General features: G+C 44.2%; 1 protein-coding gene across 10 annotated transcripts in view; it reads right to left on the bottom strand.

The window, feature by feature from the left end:
- MAGI2 (membrane associated guanylate kinase, WW and PDZ domain containing 2) overlaps positions 1 to 16,782 on the bottom strand; it is a 2,755,167-nt gene that overhangs the window by 888,107 nt on the left and 1,850,278 nt on the right. For all 10 annotated transcript variants that reach the window (XM_069229701.1, XM_069229700.1, XM_069229695.1 and 7 more), the window contains one exon: positions 4,379 to 4,458. In XM_069229701.1, coding sequence (XP_069085802.1) covers positions 4,379 to 4,458 — 80 coding nt within the window. The remainder of the gene's footprint in view (positions 1 to 4,378; positions 4,459 to 16,782) is intronic.

The following is a 16,782-nucleotide window of genomic DNA, read 5'->3' as shown; positions in this document are numbered from 1 at the left end:
AACTATGGCCTGAGTGCCTCTGAATCCCTGAGAGGTCTTTTTGATCCTGGTTGCAAACCAAGATCCTGTGTTGCATAGGCACATAATAACATAGTTTGCGCTGCCATAACAGCTTCGAAGCACAGTGACATAGTCTAGCATTTCCAAATGATTTGGAATGAACACAGGAAAATGTGCTGTTCCTGGCTGGGTAAAGGTTTACTCCTTCAAAGGAGCACACTTATTGCAAAAACTACTACAAATGTCCAAAGCTTGCGACATTGAATGAGTGTGGACTTATATGTGAGTACTGGAACTTTTATAACACTTTTTGTATTGCATGCTCTCTAATTTCTCGTTAAAAAAAAAAGTTTTTCAATTTAAAAAATGTCACAAGAGAATTTTCTTGACGTCACTTTAATCTTTGTAGGCATGTGTAATTTTTGGACATAAATTTCCCTTTCTAATGTCACAATCATCCATCCATTTTCAAAGTTTCAAGAAAAAGGAAGCAAGCAGAGCACACATCTAGTTTCATTGTAAACTGCGGAGAAAATGGCTTTTACCGTAGTAACACGTGTGAGAAATGTTGAGCCATGCAAGTGTCGGCAAAACTTTAACATCGGCATAGTGGCTTTCCCAGTATGCATCTGCATCAAAAAAATAAAAGAAAATGGGTTCCCATTCCCTGGTTTGATAGTGTAGAACAACCATGATCGGGGGTGCTGAGGGTCCCTCGTCATTCTGGCCCGTGGTGCCACTACATCTACTGCACTATGGATAGCCTCGCCCCTGCATGGAGAAAGTCAAAGGGAAAATGGGCAACTTTGCCAATTTTTAGATAGCCAGTAATGGCAAATGTCGTAAACTTTGCATGGGTAATAAAAGTTTGCATGCTGGCAAAGTTTACCTCTTTCTATGCTGGCTCTGTATGGGCTTCACATTGAACTGACACGTTCTCTACTCGGCGCCTTCGGCCTACCAAGGTCCTTTGCCTTTTCCTTATCTGGGGCTGTACACAGATTACTGCCTATTCCACCACCCTGAACTCCTTCCCTGTCACCCATGAACCTTTGGTAGACTCGGACGTCCACGTGCCTTTAACACAGCCTTCCCTGGATACAGTATTTACGTATTCTTGGGAGTTACAGTTCGGTCCACTACTTCCATAGCCTTGATAAAGTCACAAGTGTGACGAAACACGTGTCGGCTGTATCTGTTGAGACTTACTGGCTGTACCTATATGGATGTAACTATGAAGTGACGACTACAGTCCGAAAAAAGATCTACTGGAACCTAACAAAGGACTCTGCATTACTTGTTTTTGGACTTACAACGTGCATTATGCTTTTTACAATAACTGAGAAATACGCTATATGAGTGCGGTGGTTATCTCTGTTCATTTCATATTGTGTACCTGTTACACTTTACAGTGCCTTTCTGGTAGTGGGGCACCATACCACATGCACCAACCATCTCTCACCTCTATACACTTTACCACTGTGGACACTGTTCTTGATGTGTGATCAGTACCATTCACTACCTCCTTGTTGTCTTTTTCTTGTATGAAAGTATTGTTAGCATTGTTGCTGCCAGTCGTGGGAGGGATAAGAAACTAACCATGGACCAGGCACAGACTTTAAATTTGGATCATTTTTCAGATAGGGTCTGCATTGAGACGGATTGAGGACTGTGTTAGTAGGTATGTTCTCGTGCAGCTGTCTTTGGTTTTCCTGTTGAGCAGATGACTGGAGGGTTACGGTCTCCACTGCCTCCAGTCAGGCATCCCACACTAGTGCTACAGCTTTCTTAGAATAACAATGTGAATAGAAAAGAATAGGACATGTCTAATTGCACATTTAAGGTCAGTGTAGCAGCTCTACAATACATGAGACTTGCGGTCCATGTATAGTATCCAATTTCTAACCTTCCTAGTACAATCGAATTGTGACTTCACTAATCACCTGCAATAAGAAAATGATGTATATGAAAGAGTCAAGAATGTGTGTGACATTTACTGGTATTCTATTCACCAGTCTTCATAATCCTGTTCCCAAAAACTTCCAAACCACTGACTCTCCCTTTTCATGGTGGATCCCTATTACTCAGCCACGAAGGAACTGGAGATCTCCATGGAAGCAAATCTCTCACATTATCACCCATCAGTCACCGTTTCCCCTCTGTTACAACCAAAGGCCAGTCAAGCAGTAAACCAGCTGACTCTTTTCTAGATTAAAAAAAAATGCTGGCACAGACATTGTAAACGTAAACCAAATGTTATATCTGCCTAGCCTTAGACAAACAAAATGTCAGAGCAAATGGCCATGCAATGCCTCTCTAAACCATATCTTCACTAAAATACAATATTCATGCCTGACCCCCTGGCACAGTTAGAAAGACCAAACATTGATCAGAATAGTTATCTGGAAGAAAACAGATCTGTCTCGAATCAGAGCGTGCATTTACATGTTTAACAACACTGGCCTCCTGCACATTGGGGTTCACCTGGATCTGAGTGTTCACACAGCCGAGTGTGACTTATTGGTGCTCTGGACAAGGAGCAGTCCTGAACTCTAGTACAAAAGCTCTACTTGGGCTGCATTACAGATCAGCACACAGGAAATGTCAAACTGGAACATCAATACTATCCATTAAAACCAGTGCTCTGTTAAAAACGTACAAATAGCAGTTCATTACATATTAACTCAGACAATTTTGGCAGGCAAGCATTTGCTGGCATCTGCCATTTCGATGAGCTTCGATTTCTATGGCAACACAAACTGAAGTGCTAATTATGAGTTTAGTGTCTAGAGAACTAAAAGAGGAGACAGAAAAAAGAGGCACAATTTACTAGCAGTAAAACATTTCTTTTTGGAAGCTTCCATTGCAGAATTCATTTATAGTATATACAATTTGTAAGGATCCTCATATGACATAATTACAATATAGTACACAACGAATTTACTCCGTGCTGTCTGCCAACTTTCTCCTGCATGTCACAGTGTTATAGTTTATCTCGTTGTATGGCAGTTGTATCCAACATTGATCCATAAAGGATGAGGTATCTTCACATTTCCAAGGCTACCACTGAATATGCAAAATTTCCGATTAAGATTCACTTTATGGAAATGTACCTCATGTGTATATCCTGAACATTTAGCATAGAACTCACCCCCTGGATCTAGACTTAGCCCTAAACCAAAGCTCCTACTCAGGTGCAGTCCACAGCTTTCTTCCCATGAATTACTGGTGACCGACAAAGCGTACAATAGTTGCCACAAATAGTTACACCGTACAGTGGAAAAATATCAATATGTATTGCTAGTGCAGGGATCTAAACCCCCTGGCTGGTGCAGTAGCACAAGCATCTGTTTTAATCAATGCTCAGAGTGAATTCTAGCACACTCTGCGTTCTAGCACGCTCACACTAGCATCTTTCCCCCAAAATAATATGCAGTCACTAATGTCCAGTAGAGTGAATCTGTAAAAAGAGCAATAGAAGTTCTACTGATGCCTGTTTCACGTGATTCATAGTAATGGCGGCATATTTCAATAGCATGCAACTATCTTTTGGTAAAATTACAACTAATTGTAACTTGCACTGCAATCCATCTTCGAGCAGTATGTATCGAAAGAAGCAATAAAAACATGTTTCTTGGCAAATGTATTCGTTTCAAATCATCACGTGTACTGAATTTGAATTTGGCAATAACGAAGCCTGCATCATACTTAATCATAAATGTAAAACCGAAGCAATCTAGAACATATGAAACAAGACAACAGATACCCCACAGTTAGCTTTACAATGAAATCATACAATAACCTGCACATTTCACAAGTCAATTACAATTACAAGTCTGTGGATTACCGACGATTCGCATTCATGCACAACAATACCCACTAACCGGTCTTTTAATGTAAGATTCCATCTCAAGAGCATATTCACGGTGAACGGAGAGTCAGATACAACAGTCATCTATCACTAAACTTGCATTTTCAGCAGAAGGACAACATCGCTATCATTTATGTCAGCAAACTTCAGAAAAGCCTACCTTTAAAAAAAGTGCCTTAAACAACAAGCCTAGCGGAAGAAGCTGAGTTTCGCTCCTCTCTTGCATGCATACCTACATGACCAGCCCCCCTCACGAGCCACTGTACACCCTGTTGTGGGATGAGGTAGTGAGGAGAACTGCGCGAGACAGAAACAGCACATCCAAATGTAAAAAAAAAAACCACTTGTTGCAAATCTCATCTGTAAGGACCCACAAATCAACCCAACGGTCAGTGCTAAGGAGGCTGCCGGGTCCTTCCGGGCACACCGCCGAACACAACAAACCCCTCTTTCTCTGATCAAACACCCGTAACCCCCAACAAACCCTCCAAAAACGTAAGATCTCACCATTTTCTTTACACTCTTCCGGGGGCTTAGCCTTTTTCGCAAGTCGGGGATCCAACCATGATGTCGTCTTTGTGTTGTGGCTGAAAAGAAAAGAGACGGCTCTGAGCAGGAATCCACTGAAAGAATTCACATCAGTCCCACGCAGAACAAAAAGTGGTCCATCCCAACAAAATTGCAATCGATACGTGTGATTTGCTTACAAGTCCTAATTAGATCTGAAGGAGGTGGCGAATAATTGTGCAAGGCAGCTGTAAATCTGCAGCCTCAGCTGCCTCTTCTCAAAGCAGCTCTTTTTATTAGAACCAACTCCAGCCTTGCCAAGTTCGCCTCATTGAAAATGCACAAACTCATCCGGAGCGAAAGGGAATATATTACAGATACACTTGCCTGCAATTGGGCGGGGGTGCATTCCACCCCCACCCCCTCCTCCCCCCGTACCTCAAAGAGCGCGGCGGAAGCGACCAACTATTTAATTTTTAAAAATGCTACTTATTGCTGAAGCGCGAGCTGAGGTACTGGCACGAGACGGGCGCGCGGACGCGTCGCCGGTGACTGCGTGTTCCTGTGAAGTCCGCGTTTGCAGAGAGGCTGATTCATGCAACAGTTTGAGTCGTCAACCGTGATCTCTTTCATGTATAGCCCATTTTTCACCCCTGGTGCTAGACTGAGCTGTGATTTTTAGCACGAGTACTGATTAGAAAAAAAAAGGCTTTGGACTGCAATACCGAGAAGGGATCTTTCAGGCATAAACAATGACCAGTCGCTGAATTCATGCAAATCACCTTCCGGCGCTGCCCGCGCACAGTGTAAGTGCTCAGGAAAGCTTGCCGTGGCATCCGAAATTAGCTTCTTCCACCCATGATATATAGTAATTTCCCCGCTCCCCCCATCAGAATCCTACTGTAAATGCACGTCTAGGCTGGCATAAGCGACCAGAGAATGGGATAACGATGAATGGGTTTAGCAGCACACTGCACAGCGCAAAGAGCAGTTTGATATCTCATTATTTCTGGGATGAAGGTTCGTGTTTGCTGAGGTGGTCACATCATTTTGAATAGTAAGTGTGCCTCGTTAAGCGCAGCCCATAAATTCCCTGAAAATACTGCCCCTGCCCCTTTTGCAGTTCTCTCTTTAAAGTTTAATCTGGTGCTCCCTCAATATTACCGCTTTGGCCAAAGAATAGATCAAAGGGTTTTGCATTCATAATTTGAAGAGACACCCAAGGTAACATTATTTCATATGTTGTTACTGTTCCATAAAAAGCAGCATGTTTTCCTAGCAGCAAGTTTTGTCTAGACATTGCACTTTCTCAAGGCTGTATCTCAAAAGGTTTAATTGCCCATTCTTAGTCTTTGCAACTTAAACATCAGTTTTTCATAATTATGTTAAAAAAGTTTATCCTTCATGCACCTTATCCGAAAGAACTGATTCTGAGTCCAGTGTAAGTATGTGCACTGTGAAATCTTCCAGTGCCTCTTCAAGTTTCTTTGTACAAAAAGTAGCTGAAAATAAGGGCAGATTTGAAGATTAAATAAGACCCTGGAAAATGTGTTGATTCCAGTCCCCATTTTGATCTAAGCGGGGGCAGAAAGTGATCCTAATATCTTTAGAGAGTACATTTGTTTAAAGAATGGGATCAAGTGATGTATTTTGCAGCACATTCTTATGCTAAACTCGTGATTTAACACTCCCTGAGCTAATAATCCATCTCACAGGCGTTACTTCTCTCTTCTTCCTTTTGTCTGCAGCTCCTGGGGTGTTTGATCCATACTTTAGGCACTTGGCTCTATTTCTCTTCTCTTCGTGCTTTAGTTTAGTTTACAATCACATCTCGCCCTTGAAGCACACTTTCTCTCTCTTCCCTTTTACAATCTTCATAGTGCCCATATTTCTCATTCACTTGCTTACCATGGTCAGGTTATGTTTGGTTGCCATCTTGTTGAGACTTCCTCGGTATTGTTTTCAAATAGGTCCACGGTCTAGCCCCATTCTTTCCTTTCTATTTTTTTTTGTTTTGTTCGTCTGCCAGCCATTTGCATTTTGATTTTCATGTTTTTGATGTTGAGCTCAACAAACGTTTCCTTCCTTTTACTTACTTATGTGTTGTTATTGGAAGGTTCACCCACTCTTTGCTCTCTCTCTGCTACTTTAAGCGCTTACATGCTCCTGTTAAATAGTACATTTCACCATTTCTTCTTCTACATTTAGACCCTTGTCACAATTTCTCTTTGCCAGTACGCACTTGCTTTTGTACCGCATTTAATCATGTGCACTGCGTTGTATACCATGGAGTCAGAATGCGCAGAGATGCTTAGCAACAATACACTTTTGTCTTGATGCAACTGGTGCTTAGACGTGAGGTCCATGTGGCAATGCATCAGGGGACTACAGTCAACCATCCGCCATACAACAGCAATATCCTAAAGCATTTGCTCGCATGCCTTACATCACGTAGAACACACCTGTTCACCATTGTGGCTAGTATGTTGAAAATGACGTGCTACCATCATAATTTTATGTTCTATTACTTACCTATTTAGTAGGAGAGGCATCAAAACGCAAGTGGTGGATTACATAGATTATGCTTCCGCCACTGCAAAGTTGCACCAACCACCCTGAATATCAGAGGTTGTAATGCTGCCTCTACAACTGCAGCACAGACTAGTGAAAACATGCTTTTGCATGGACTGACCAGTGCAAAAATGGCATTTTACACTGGTTGGTCTGTTTAACATCAGATTTTTGCAGTTTTTTTAGAAGACAGATCAGAGTTTGACTTTCAGAATCTCCAGCAAGGGATTCCAGGTTGCAACATGCTTATTTGTGTGCGCTGAAAGTTCTTGTGTCTATAACAGTGTCTGCCTTTTTGCAGAGGGGTGAGCATTAGAGTGGATGCATTTTAATAGGGCAGTGATATTCTCATTGATGCCAGGAGACATTGTTTTATTTAGATACAAGCAAATATGGAGAGGGAAGACTGCATCAATGACTTAGCTAAGAGAAGCGTTTACAATGATATTATGGGAAATTTGGTCCACCCTCATTTGGTGGCAGGCTGGAAGTACATTTTGGTGCAAAGTGGTATATTTTGGTGTACATCTCGCCGCGACCCAGTGATGGACATTTTCTAACATTTATGCATGCAAAACTTAGAACATGTTTTATGAATGAAGGTAAACGCGTCTGTTCTTGCCGGTAAGAGCACACTTTAAACCAGTGGTAGGTACCAATGAAGTTGCATGATTTCATCATTGCTAAACAATTGGTTGACATCTGTGCAATCTATGTACTCTTGCCTTCATTCACAAATGAAGCAATATGTAGTCACAATGCAGAATTAAGATTACAGAATTCTCTCAGTGCTGAGTAATTCACTCTTTTTTTTTTTTTTTTTTTTTTTTTAAATCTGTTTATTAAACTTAACATGAACAAGGTTTTGGAAATGGCAGTACATTACATATGCTTTGGTGATTACTCACCTATCTTCTAGCAATTGTACATTACATTGCACAGCATAACTTTATTACGATGCCCCGGCTTTCCATAAACATTCCACAACATTTAACATTTGACATAATGATTGATATTATTAGATATGTATTTTGGCGTCCATGATGGTGAGGGAAGCGTAGAGCGATATTTATCTCAAGGGTTGTGCTTCCGCATGTGTTCTTTAGTGTAGAGGTGTCGTTGTATCATGGGTCATTCAAAGGGTAAATGTGATATGTACTAGGCCTAGCAATGTTAAAGTTTGGATCTATTTTTGGCAGCCGCAATTAATGTGTATGTTTTTAGGTAATCTAAAAATTATTAAGCGGCGTACCTCAAGGTGGATATTTGTCATCCCTAGCTTCAATCCTGACTACAAAAAGATCCCAATTTTCAATCCCATCTCTTGATTGACTTCCATGCTGTGATTGCTTCAGGGTTTGAGATTCCGCCAGTGCATAATCATGTAGGTCACGTAACCAAAGTGAATGGGGAGGAGCACCAGGGGCCTTCCAATGTGTAGCTATCAGGCGTTTATATGTCACGAATGCTAGATCTGCAAACTTGTGTATATGCTTGTCTTTTTTTGCGCGGTATCGTATGTTAAGCAAGCAGGATTCTGGAGTCTGGATAAGCGGATGTCCTGTTAGGTCTATAGTTGTATTTACAATTTGGTTCCAGCCTGTATTGATCGTGTTGCATTCCCAGACCATATGATAGAAGGTTGCCGCAGGAGCGGCACATCTTGGACATATGGAGTTAGCTCCCATGTATATTTTCTGAATGCGGGCTGGAGAAAGATAAGCCTGGTGCACATAATTAAATTGCGTATATCTTAGTCTAAAATTGCGAGATACGGATTTAATCGACGTGAGGGCTGTGTCCCAGGTTTTTTGTGCTAATGGTGTAGTAAGAGCGGAGTCCCAGCGAAGTTTGACCTGTGTTAGGGTTTTACTATTTCTTGTCAGGAGAATTTTGTACAATTTAGTAACAGTATGTTTTGCCTCCCCCATAGATAGAATTGCAGAAAGTAGGAGGGATTCATTTGGTTCATTTTGCCCGCAACCCCATATGTTGCGAAGGAGACTATTGATGGCATTGAATGTCAAAAAAGCTTGTGGTTGCATTACCCCTGTCGCCGTCAAATCTGCAAACGAAATGGCTTTGGTTTCGTTATATAGGTCCCCTGTATTCAGAGTACTAACCATTCGTGTGTCATGATAGAGGGATAGGGAGTGAAAGCCCGGGAGCTGTAATATTGGAATTAAGGGAGAATAGGGAGGAGGTAACAGTTTTCCTTGTACATATCTCTTCCAGCAATGTCTGGCCGCACTAAGCAGGGGAGTATTGTGTCGTTGTTGAGGAAGACCTGTTAATAGCCATGACAATATCTGTGTGGGTTTTATGTTGTCCATTATTGCTGTAGCCTCTGTGTTAGACGGTTCAGTGAGCCATTTAGTGACCCACTGAAGTTGGGCTGCTGCATAATAGAGCTCGAGGTTCGGCATGCCCAGGCCTCCCTCTTCTTGTGGATATTGCGTGATGTTTAGGGCTACCCTGCGTCTGTCTCGGCACCAGAGTAAGTCAGTTAGGAGGGAATGTACTTTATGAAAAAAAGAACGTGGCAAGGCCAACGGGAGTGCTGAGAAGTAATACAAGAATCTCGGCAGTATTAGCATCTTGGCTATTGCTATCCGGCCCATGGGTGATAATGGCAAGGAGCTCCAAAATTCCAGGGAGCCTCGGGTGGAGCGGAGCAATCTGTCTAGGTTACCTTCCCTTAGGTCTGCCATAGAATGATACACCTGTACACCCAAATACTTGAAGGTTTGGTACGACCAAGGTAAATGGTCTATAGAGGGAGGTGCTTGTTGCTCAGGGGGCAAACAAGTAAGGGGGAAGATACAGGATTTAGTCCAGTTCACTCGTAGGCCAGATATAAGAGCGAACCTATCTAATATATGCATTATCTTGGGTAATGAGTCAGATTGGTTGCGTAAGTATATCAGGGCGTCATCTGCATACAAGGAAATTATATGATATGTATCGAACTCCCTTATGCCCCATTTATGTGCATATTTCCTAAGCTTAATGGCAAGTGGTTCCATAGCTATTGCAAATAGCAATGGCGATAGCGGGCATCCTTGTCTGGTTCCTCTATTCACAGGAAAGGCTTCTGATACTACCCGACCTGTTTTAACTCGGGCTGTTGGTTTGGAGTATAATGTGGTAATCCAACTGATGAAGCCATTCCGAAATCCGAACGTTTTGAGTGCGCTAAATAGGTATTTCCAGCCCAGCGTATCAAACGCCTTCTCGATATCAAGTGATACAGTCACACTCTCTGGATCAGTGGTGTTATGCATGATGCAGATTAGGCGTCTTATATTAATAAAAGTGTTTCTACCCGGGATAAATCCCGACTGCTCGGGATGTATCAAGCTTGCTACATGGGGGAGCAACCTATTTGCTAGGATTTTTCCCAAAAGTTTGCAATCAGTATTCAACAAGGAGAGCGGTCTATATGATCTAACGTCCGTAGGGTCTCGCCCCGGTTTTGGTAGCACCACTATTAATGCTTCCCTCATAGAGTCTGGTAACTGTTCTCTATTCCGCGCTTCATTAAACACCTCTACCAAGGGTTGTAGCAGGTGAGTGCTATGCGAGTTATAATATTCTGGTGGTAAGCCATCAGTGCCTGGGGTCTTACTTCGCGCCATTTGAGATAGAGCTAAACGAAGCTCTTCAATAGTAATAGGGCCGTCTAGAATATCAGCATTGTTGACAATGTTCGAATTTTGGGGAATCTGTGTGAGAAATTCGGCCAGTTGCTGTTCTGTGGGAGAAGTAGGGGATTGATATAGCGCATTATAGTATGTATAGAATGCCTTATTGTTGTCGGCCTGAGTGTTGACTACTATTCCTGTTTGTAACTTGATGGCCCCTATCGGCGATGATTCCGGTGTTTGTCGTACCAACCATGCCAATAGTCTGCCCGATCTGTCTCCCTCTGCGTGTTGTCTTGTTTTAAAGTGCCTATAGTCATGTCTGCCAAGACTGTTGTCTGCTTCTCTATACTTAGCTTTCAATGATATAAGTGTTTCTGACGGTGTTTTATTTATTGAGGCCTCTATCTCCGCCTTGCGTATTTTGGCTTCCAGTTTTAATAATTCTGAGGACAGCATTTTCTTAATGCCCACTGATGCTGCCAGACAATGTCCTCTGACTACTACATTATGGGCATCCCATTCAGTAGCTCGAGTTGCCGTTGTATTCTTATTAAGAGAGAAATAGGTCGACAGGCATGATGCTAATTCTGTATTGAAAGGGGGGTCAGTCAAGGCGTCTGGCTGTAAGCGCCACATTGGGATGCGAGCATGAGTATAACCCCAGATCAGCGTTAAGTAATGTGGATTGTGATCTGATATAGTGCGGGCTAAGTACCCAGATGTAGTCACCTTTGGGATTATGTTAGACGTAGTGAAAAACATATCTAGCCTAGTGTAGAGTTTGTGTACTGGTGAATAGAACGAGTATTCGCGTGAAGTGGGATGAGAGGTTCTCCATATTTCAGTTAACCTGTTATTGGCAGCCCATTCCATCAAATCAAGCGATGCTCGCTTAGCAGGGGCTTGTTCAAGTGGGGGGGTGGAGCGATCTTTTAGGATATCAATAACACCGTTGAAATCTCCGCCCCATATGGTATCGATTGCAGGATCCCTGAGCAGGCTGCTGCCCATTGTCCTAAGAAACTCACGTTGGTTTGTATTAGGGGAGTATAAGGTTATCAGGGCTAATGGGTCGCCATCTAACGCGCCCTCTAAAATTACGTACCGCCCATTTGGGTCGCACTGTATACGGAGCACAACATATGGGACCCCTGGGGCTATCCAGATTCCAGCCCCTCTGGCATATGACGAAAAGGTAGTTCCATGTAATTGACCCTTCCACTTTGTTTTAGTTAGTGCAAGCAAGGATTTATCCAAATGGGTCTCTTGCAACATGGCAATATGTATTTGGTGCCGCCTAAGGTATGTATAAATCCGTTGTCTTTTATTTGCGGAAGCCATGCCCTTTACATTCCATGTTAAGATTTTATATTGAGTAGCATAGCTCTTATTTTGGGATGACATGGAATTTGAGTTAGATATTTGGTGGGGTTACCACCCGTGGTTATGTATGCCCAAATTTTCTTTGTGCTTTGATATCTATACCCTACAACTAGCTTCCCGGCTCCTGAGATATGTGACTTATTTTTGTAGTTTACATTATGGTGTGACGCTCTGTAATTAATACATGTCAATACGAATAACAATAAAACTGAACGTTCTGCTACAACTACAAGATCCGCTATATTTAACAACAGTAGCGGATATGATATGAACAAGGGGGTGACAGAACTTGTCATCTTGGGGTAACAGTCCTTATGGTGCGGAGGGTGTTCCATGGCTACGGGTAGTTGAATGATGTATAACCGGCCTATTTTACGTATGTTGTAGACGTTGCCAGATCTAAGCAGCGGCGGGGCGGGCACACATTTCCCCGGGAGGGTTTATTCTATTTCAAACAACGACAGTGCCCAACCAAGGACAGCAGGTTGTATAGTATCCTGTATCTGGTAGCAAGTTTTTAACAAATGTCATCAGCTGCGCGTGGAGTGAGGGCTGGACCCCGGTCAGTTTCCGTGGAGTCTGAATTTAACTCTAGATCAGGTTCGGCTTCTGATTGCTCAGAGTAATGTGTCGGTGACACATTGGCAAAGCGTTGCGCGGATTGTAACAGATGCGATCTCTCAGCTCGAGATTGTTCAGGGGAAGGTCTGCCGCCTTGTTTACTGCGAGGTTTGTGCTTATTTCTCTGGGGTAGACTTTTATCAATAGGAGATGGAGGGTCAGCTAGGCCTTTTGCATGAAGCCATGTCCATGCATCTTCAGGAGTAGTAAAGAATAAAGTACGGGAGGCATCTTGTATTCGGAGTTTAGCTGGGAACAGCAGAGAATATTTAATATTGTGTTCTCTGAGACGCTCCTTGATCCGGTAGAATGAGTTACGTTTCTTTTGTACCTCCATTGTGAAGTCCGGGTAAGCGGTTATTTGTGTGTTCTCAAAGTGCATTGGGTTAAATTTACGAAATAGTTGTAATATAAGGTCTCTATCACGATAGTTCAATAATTTTGCTATTAGGGGGCGTGGAGAGGCACCTGGTGGCGGGGGTCTGCCTGGTATCCTGTGGGCGCGCTCCACCGAAAAGAACTTCGGAACATTCTTCTTGAACACCGTTTCAGTCAGCCACTTTTCAATAAAGAGTTCTGTGTTTGGGCCTTCGGCTCGTTCTGGGAATCCAACGAATCGGATGTTATTCCGGCGCGATCTGCTTTCAGCTTCTTCGGCTCTTCGCTTGAGTGTCTCGACTTCTGTTGTTATAACACTTAATTGGGATTTAACTGTTGACATGTCTGGTGTGAGGTGTGACGTATCTTTTTCAAGCTCGGCGAGCTTTTCCGCCAGCACCTGTTGATCCGCCCGAAGCAAGTTAACATCTTCTGCGATTGAGCCAATTTTCGCTTCCAGAGTTGTTTTGGTATCCAGTATAGCTTGCAACACTTTTTCAAATTGTGTTGAGTGCTTTTGCAGTGTCTCTTTTAGATCTTGAAGGGTTTGGTGCGTGACTGTGGTCTCAGATGATGGAGGCATTTTAGTTGGGTCCATGTTTTCAGGTGGCACACGTGGGGTCTTTGGCTTTCCCATCAGGTGATTCGCGTTTAAAGTTATTGTTGAACTCTGAATTCAGCCTAGCACTGTTTGATTGTGACACAGAGATTATCGACAGTTTATCTCTGGCGCGGAGTAGGCCCAATGCCTGTAGACGTCAGGTAGTTTACTTTCCTCCTCTCACCGCACACTCACCGTACGGCACTACCAAGGACCGACTTTATTACTGTTTATTTCTGCGCTATTATAGCAACGGAGCTTCTGCAAACTGCCTAGTAGGTACTATTTTTCTTTCCATGCCTTAATTACTTTGATCCTTCACTTTCTCACATCGCTATCGCCTATTCAGGATCCAACACGTCCCCTTTACGCTTTTTTTTCAAATCTATGCTTCTATGTGTGCAGAGGCATTCCGAGCATTGGTCTACCGTCTAGAGGTCTACCTATCCTTTTTAGGGATCCAGCAAGACTGTGGGGTACGCTGCTCAGGCCGTTCAGTATCCCTCTAGTGTGAGCACGGCAAAACGGGGCTCCTCGAGATTCGAGCCTATTGTTTCCCAGCCATTTTTGTTATTCGAGGTTAAATCAGTCAACTGTTATTTATTTTTAAATGTCATCAGCACCCTGGTGCCTCCCTGCGCGAACAATCGACCTGGTGTCACGCTGCAGTCCACCTTCAGGTTTGAATTGTGGCATATGTCCCAATCAGACCCCCCGGGGCCGCGCGCCCACACGCCTCTGTCTCACCAGTATTACAGTCAGGGACGGATGGCCCTCACTCTTGTAGCGGGACGTCTTTACATGCGAGTCTCTTACTCACGATCTTCCTAGGGCACCGCGATTCGTAGCCAGCCCGGCTCCGGCCGCCTTTGGCCTTCAGCCCGGGTCCGCCCAGGCGCCTCTCCGAGCGGCCACGTGTTTCGCGGCCAGCGCGACTCAAGCCGCCTCCAATTTTCAGCCCGGGCCGCCCCGGCTCTTCTTCAAGCAGCTACACGATCCGCATACCAGCGCGGCTCCAGCCGCCTCCGATCCCCAGCCTGGAATCGCTCGGGCGTCTCCTCGAGCGGCTGCGCAGCAGCGCGGCCGAGAGCGGCGATGCTAGGATCCCTCGGGTCACACTGGACAGCCCGGTCAGCTCCTCCGGGTCCGTGCACGCCCTCGCCACCGCCACGCTGGCTTCCAAACCGGGTAGGGATCGTTTTCACCCACCCGGCGTTGTTTTTTCAGGATTTTAGTTGTAGGCCGGGTCGGAGCTGCAGCTTATGCGTCCGACCCGGTCGCCATCTTGGACACGCCCCCGAGTAATTCACTCTTATCGTATTGCAAAATGCATTTGGGGAAAGGTATACTCATGCTGGCTAAATTAAATATTAGCTGTTACACCACTTTGTCCTACATTGGATGGACGTCTAAACAGAAGCTGAGGTTCAGGATAATGGTGTTCAATAGATGTAGACGTCCTCTCTGGCACAGCCACAGGCAGTATAGTTAGGGCTGTGCTAGCCATAGCAGCACATGTGAAATGTTGTCCCCAACCATTTTGGATTTTCTGCTATCCTCCTTGATGGTATGAGTAGTCGCTTATCCACCTGCCTTTCCCGCTGAGATGTACAGGAGACCATGTCCACTTCACAAAGGAAAGAATGCCACACTGGCAGACACTGACAGAAGGGCTGGTGATGCCCCCTCTGTAAGTGTACATTAGTCACTGTAAAGGCTAGGCACTTGAGGGGGCAGAGTACTGTGCTTTCATGGTGTGCAGGGGCCTCCATTGTACTGAGCACCAGAAGCATTTCCAATACACGTAGCAAAATGCAAGGTGAACAAGGGTACAATGTGGCATAACTCTCAGGTATATTTTCATATATTTACATTTAAACAATTGAGGGTCACTGCTTAACAGTTGTACTAATTCAACACACCAATACCAATAGTATTGTGTTCCCATTCTTCATATTATGCGTGAAGGCTCAGGTTTCCTGTTTACAATCTTTCAATATATGAAGATACCTGCATCATTATATGATCTTTGAAGAAGTTTGAGGCCAGTGGCCAAGATGGTGGCCGCAGAGTTCAGAACTCCGCACCGAGACTCTTAACTGGGGTGGAGACAGTACAGTGAGTTCCTTGTCTCCCCTGGAGTCAAAATCTGCCACCTATGGCCCCGCAGACCTCACCATGGCATAGGCCGTTGCCCAATTAATCAGCCAAGCGGCAGGCACAATGCTGTATTGCTCCATGAGGGCTCGGCTGTGAGGCTGAGGTTATTGCTGGCCAGCCCAGGCGGGGACTGACGCCCATAGGCAGTGGTGCAGAGGCGGCGCATGAAGAGGGCCCCAAGGGCCTACAAAAATCCTGCAGGGGAACTGCTGCAAGTGTGGCTTTTACTGTCAGTATCCTGGATGGTGCATGCGAGGCCCTGGTGGAGCTGGTCATAGGGACTGACAGAGGTCCCCCTCGCACCTGGACATGGAAGGAGGAGGAAAACAGCCATCGAGCGTGGCCGCAATATTCTATGCATCACCAGGACCTGCACCCGGTATGAAAGCAGCCTGCTGATTGTTGCTGTGGCCCTGAGATGAAGGGGCAGGTAGAGGAGGCAGAGAGGGGTGTGAGAGTGAGCCATTGGTTGCCATTCAACCTCAAACGTGGACCAGACAGTGCTTAGACTGGTCCCAGGGGACTCATAATCTGATGTCTGGTTTATGTAACAGAATTGTGTTAATGCACCATTGAATGTTTTATGTCTAGAACCCAGCATTTGGGTGCAGGGTCATCGGGGCCGCAGACGCAAATGTATTGCTTTTGTGTTTTTGTCCTTGTGTGAAACAATAAAATGTGTCATAAAAAAAAACTCTTTGAAATTTTAAGCCTGGCCAGAGCAGAACTTTGGTTATTGCAGATGACGCCAGGATATGGACAATTTATGTTTTTGGGGTAGTGTTTTTTTCTCATGTGGAAAGCCTTCTATGTCTCAGGGCGTGGTTTAAAAAGGAGTTATACCAGGCAAGGGAGCAACAAAGTTGTTCCATTGTGGAGAAAGTGTGCTTGAAGTTCCTATGGCTAATAATGAGCACAGCTGCAGCATTCAATAATGTCTTCACTCAGGATAGGTTCTTATAGTCAAATGTTACTCATGCACTAGTCCGTGTTGAAGCACAGAAACCTTTCATCCATCTTTTACCAAATTAGGCAATCCTTGT

The sequence above is a fragment of the Pleurodeles waltl genome, chromosome 4_1 (genome assembly GCF_031143425.1).
Source record: "Pleurodeles waltl isolate 20211129_DDA chromosome 4_1, aPleWal1.hap1.20221129, whole genome shotgun sequence".
NCBI lineage: Eukaryota > Metazoa > Chordata > Amphibia > Caudata > Salamandridae > Pleurodeles > Pleurodeles waltl.
The sequence above is the reverse complement of the archived record's forward strand: the minus strand, read 5'-3'. Positions and strand labels throughout refer to the sequence as shown.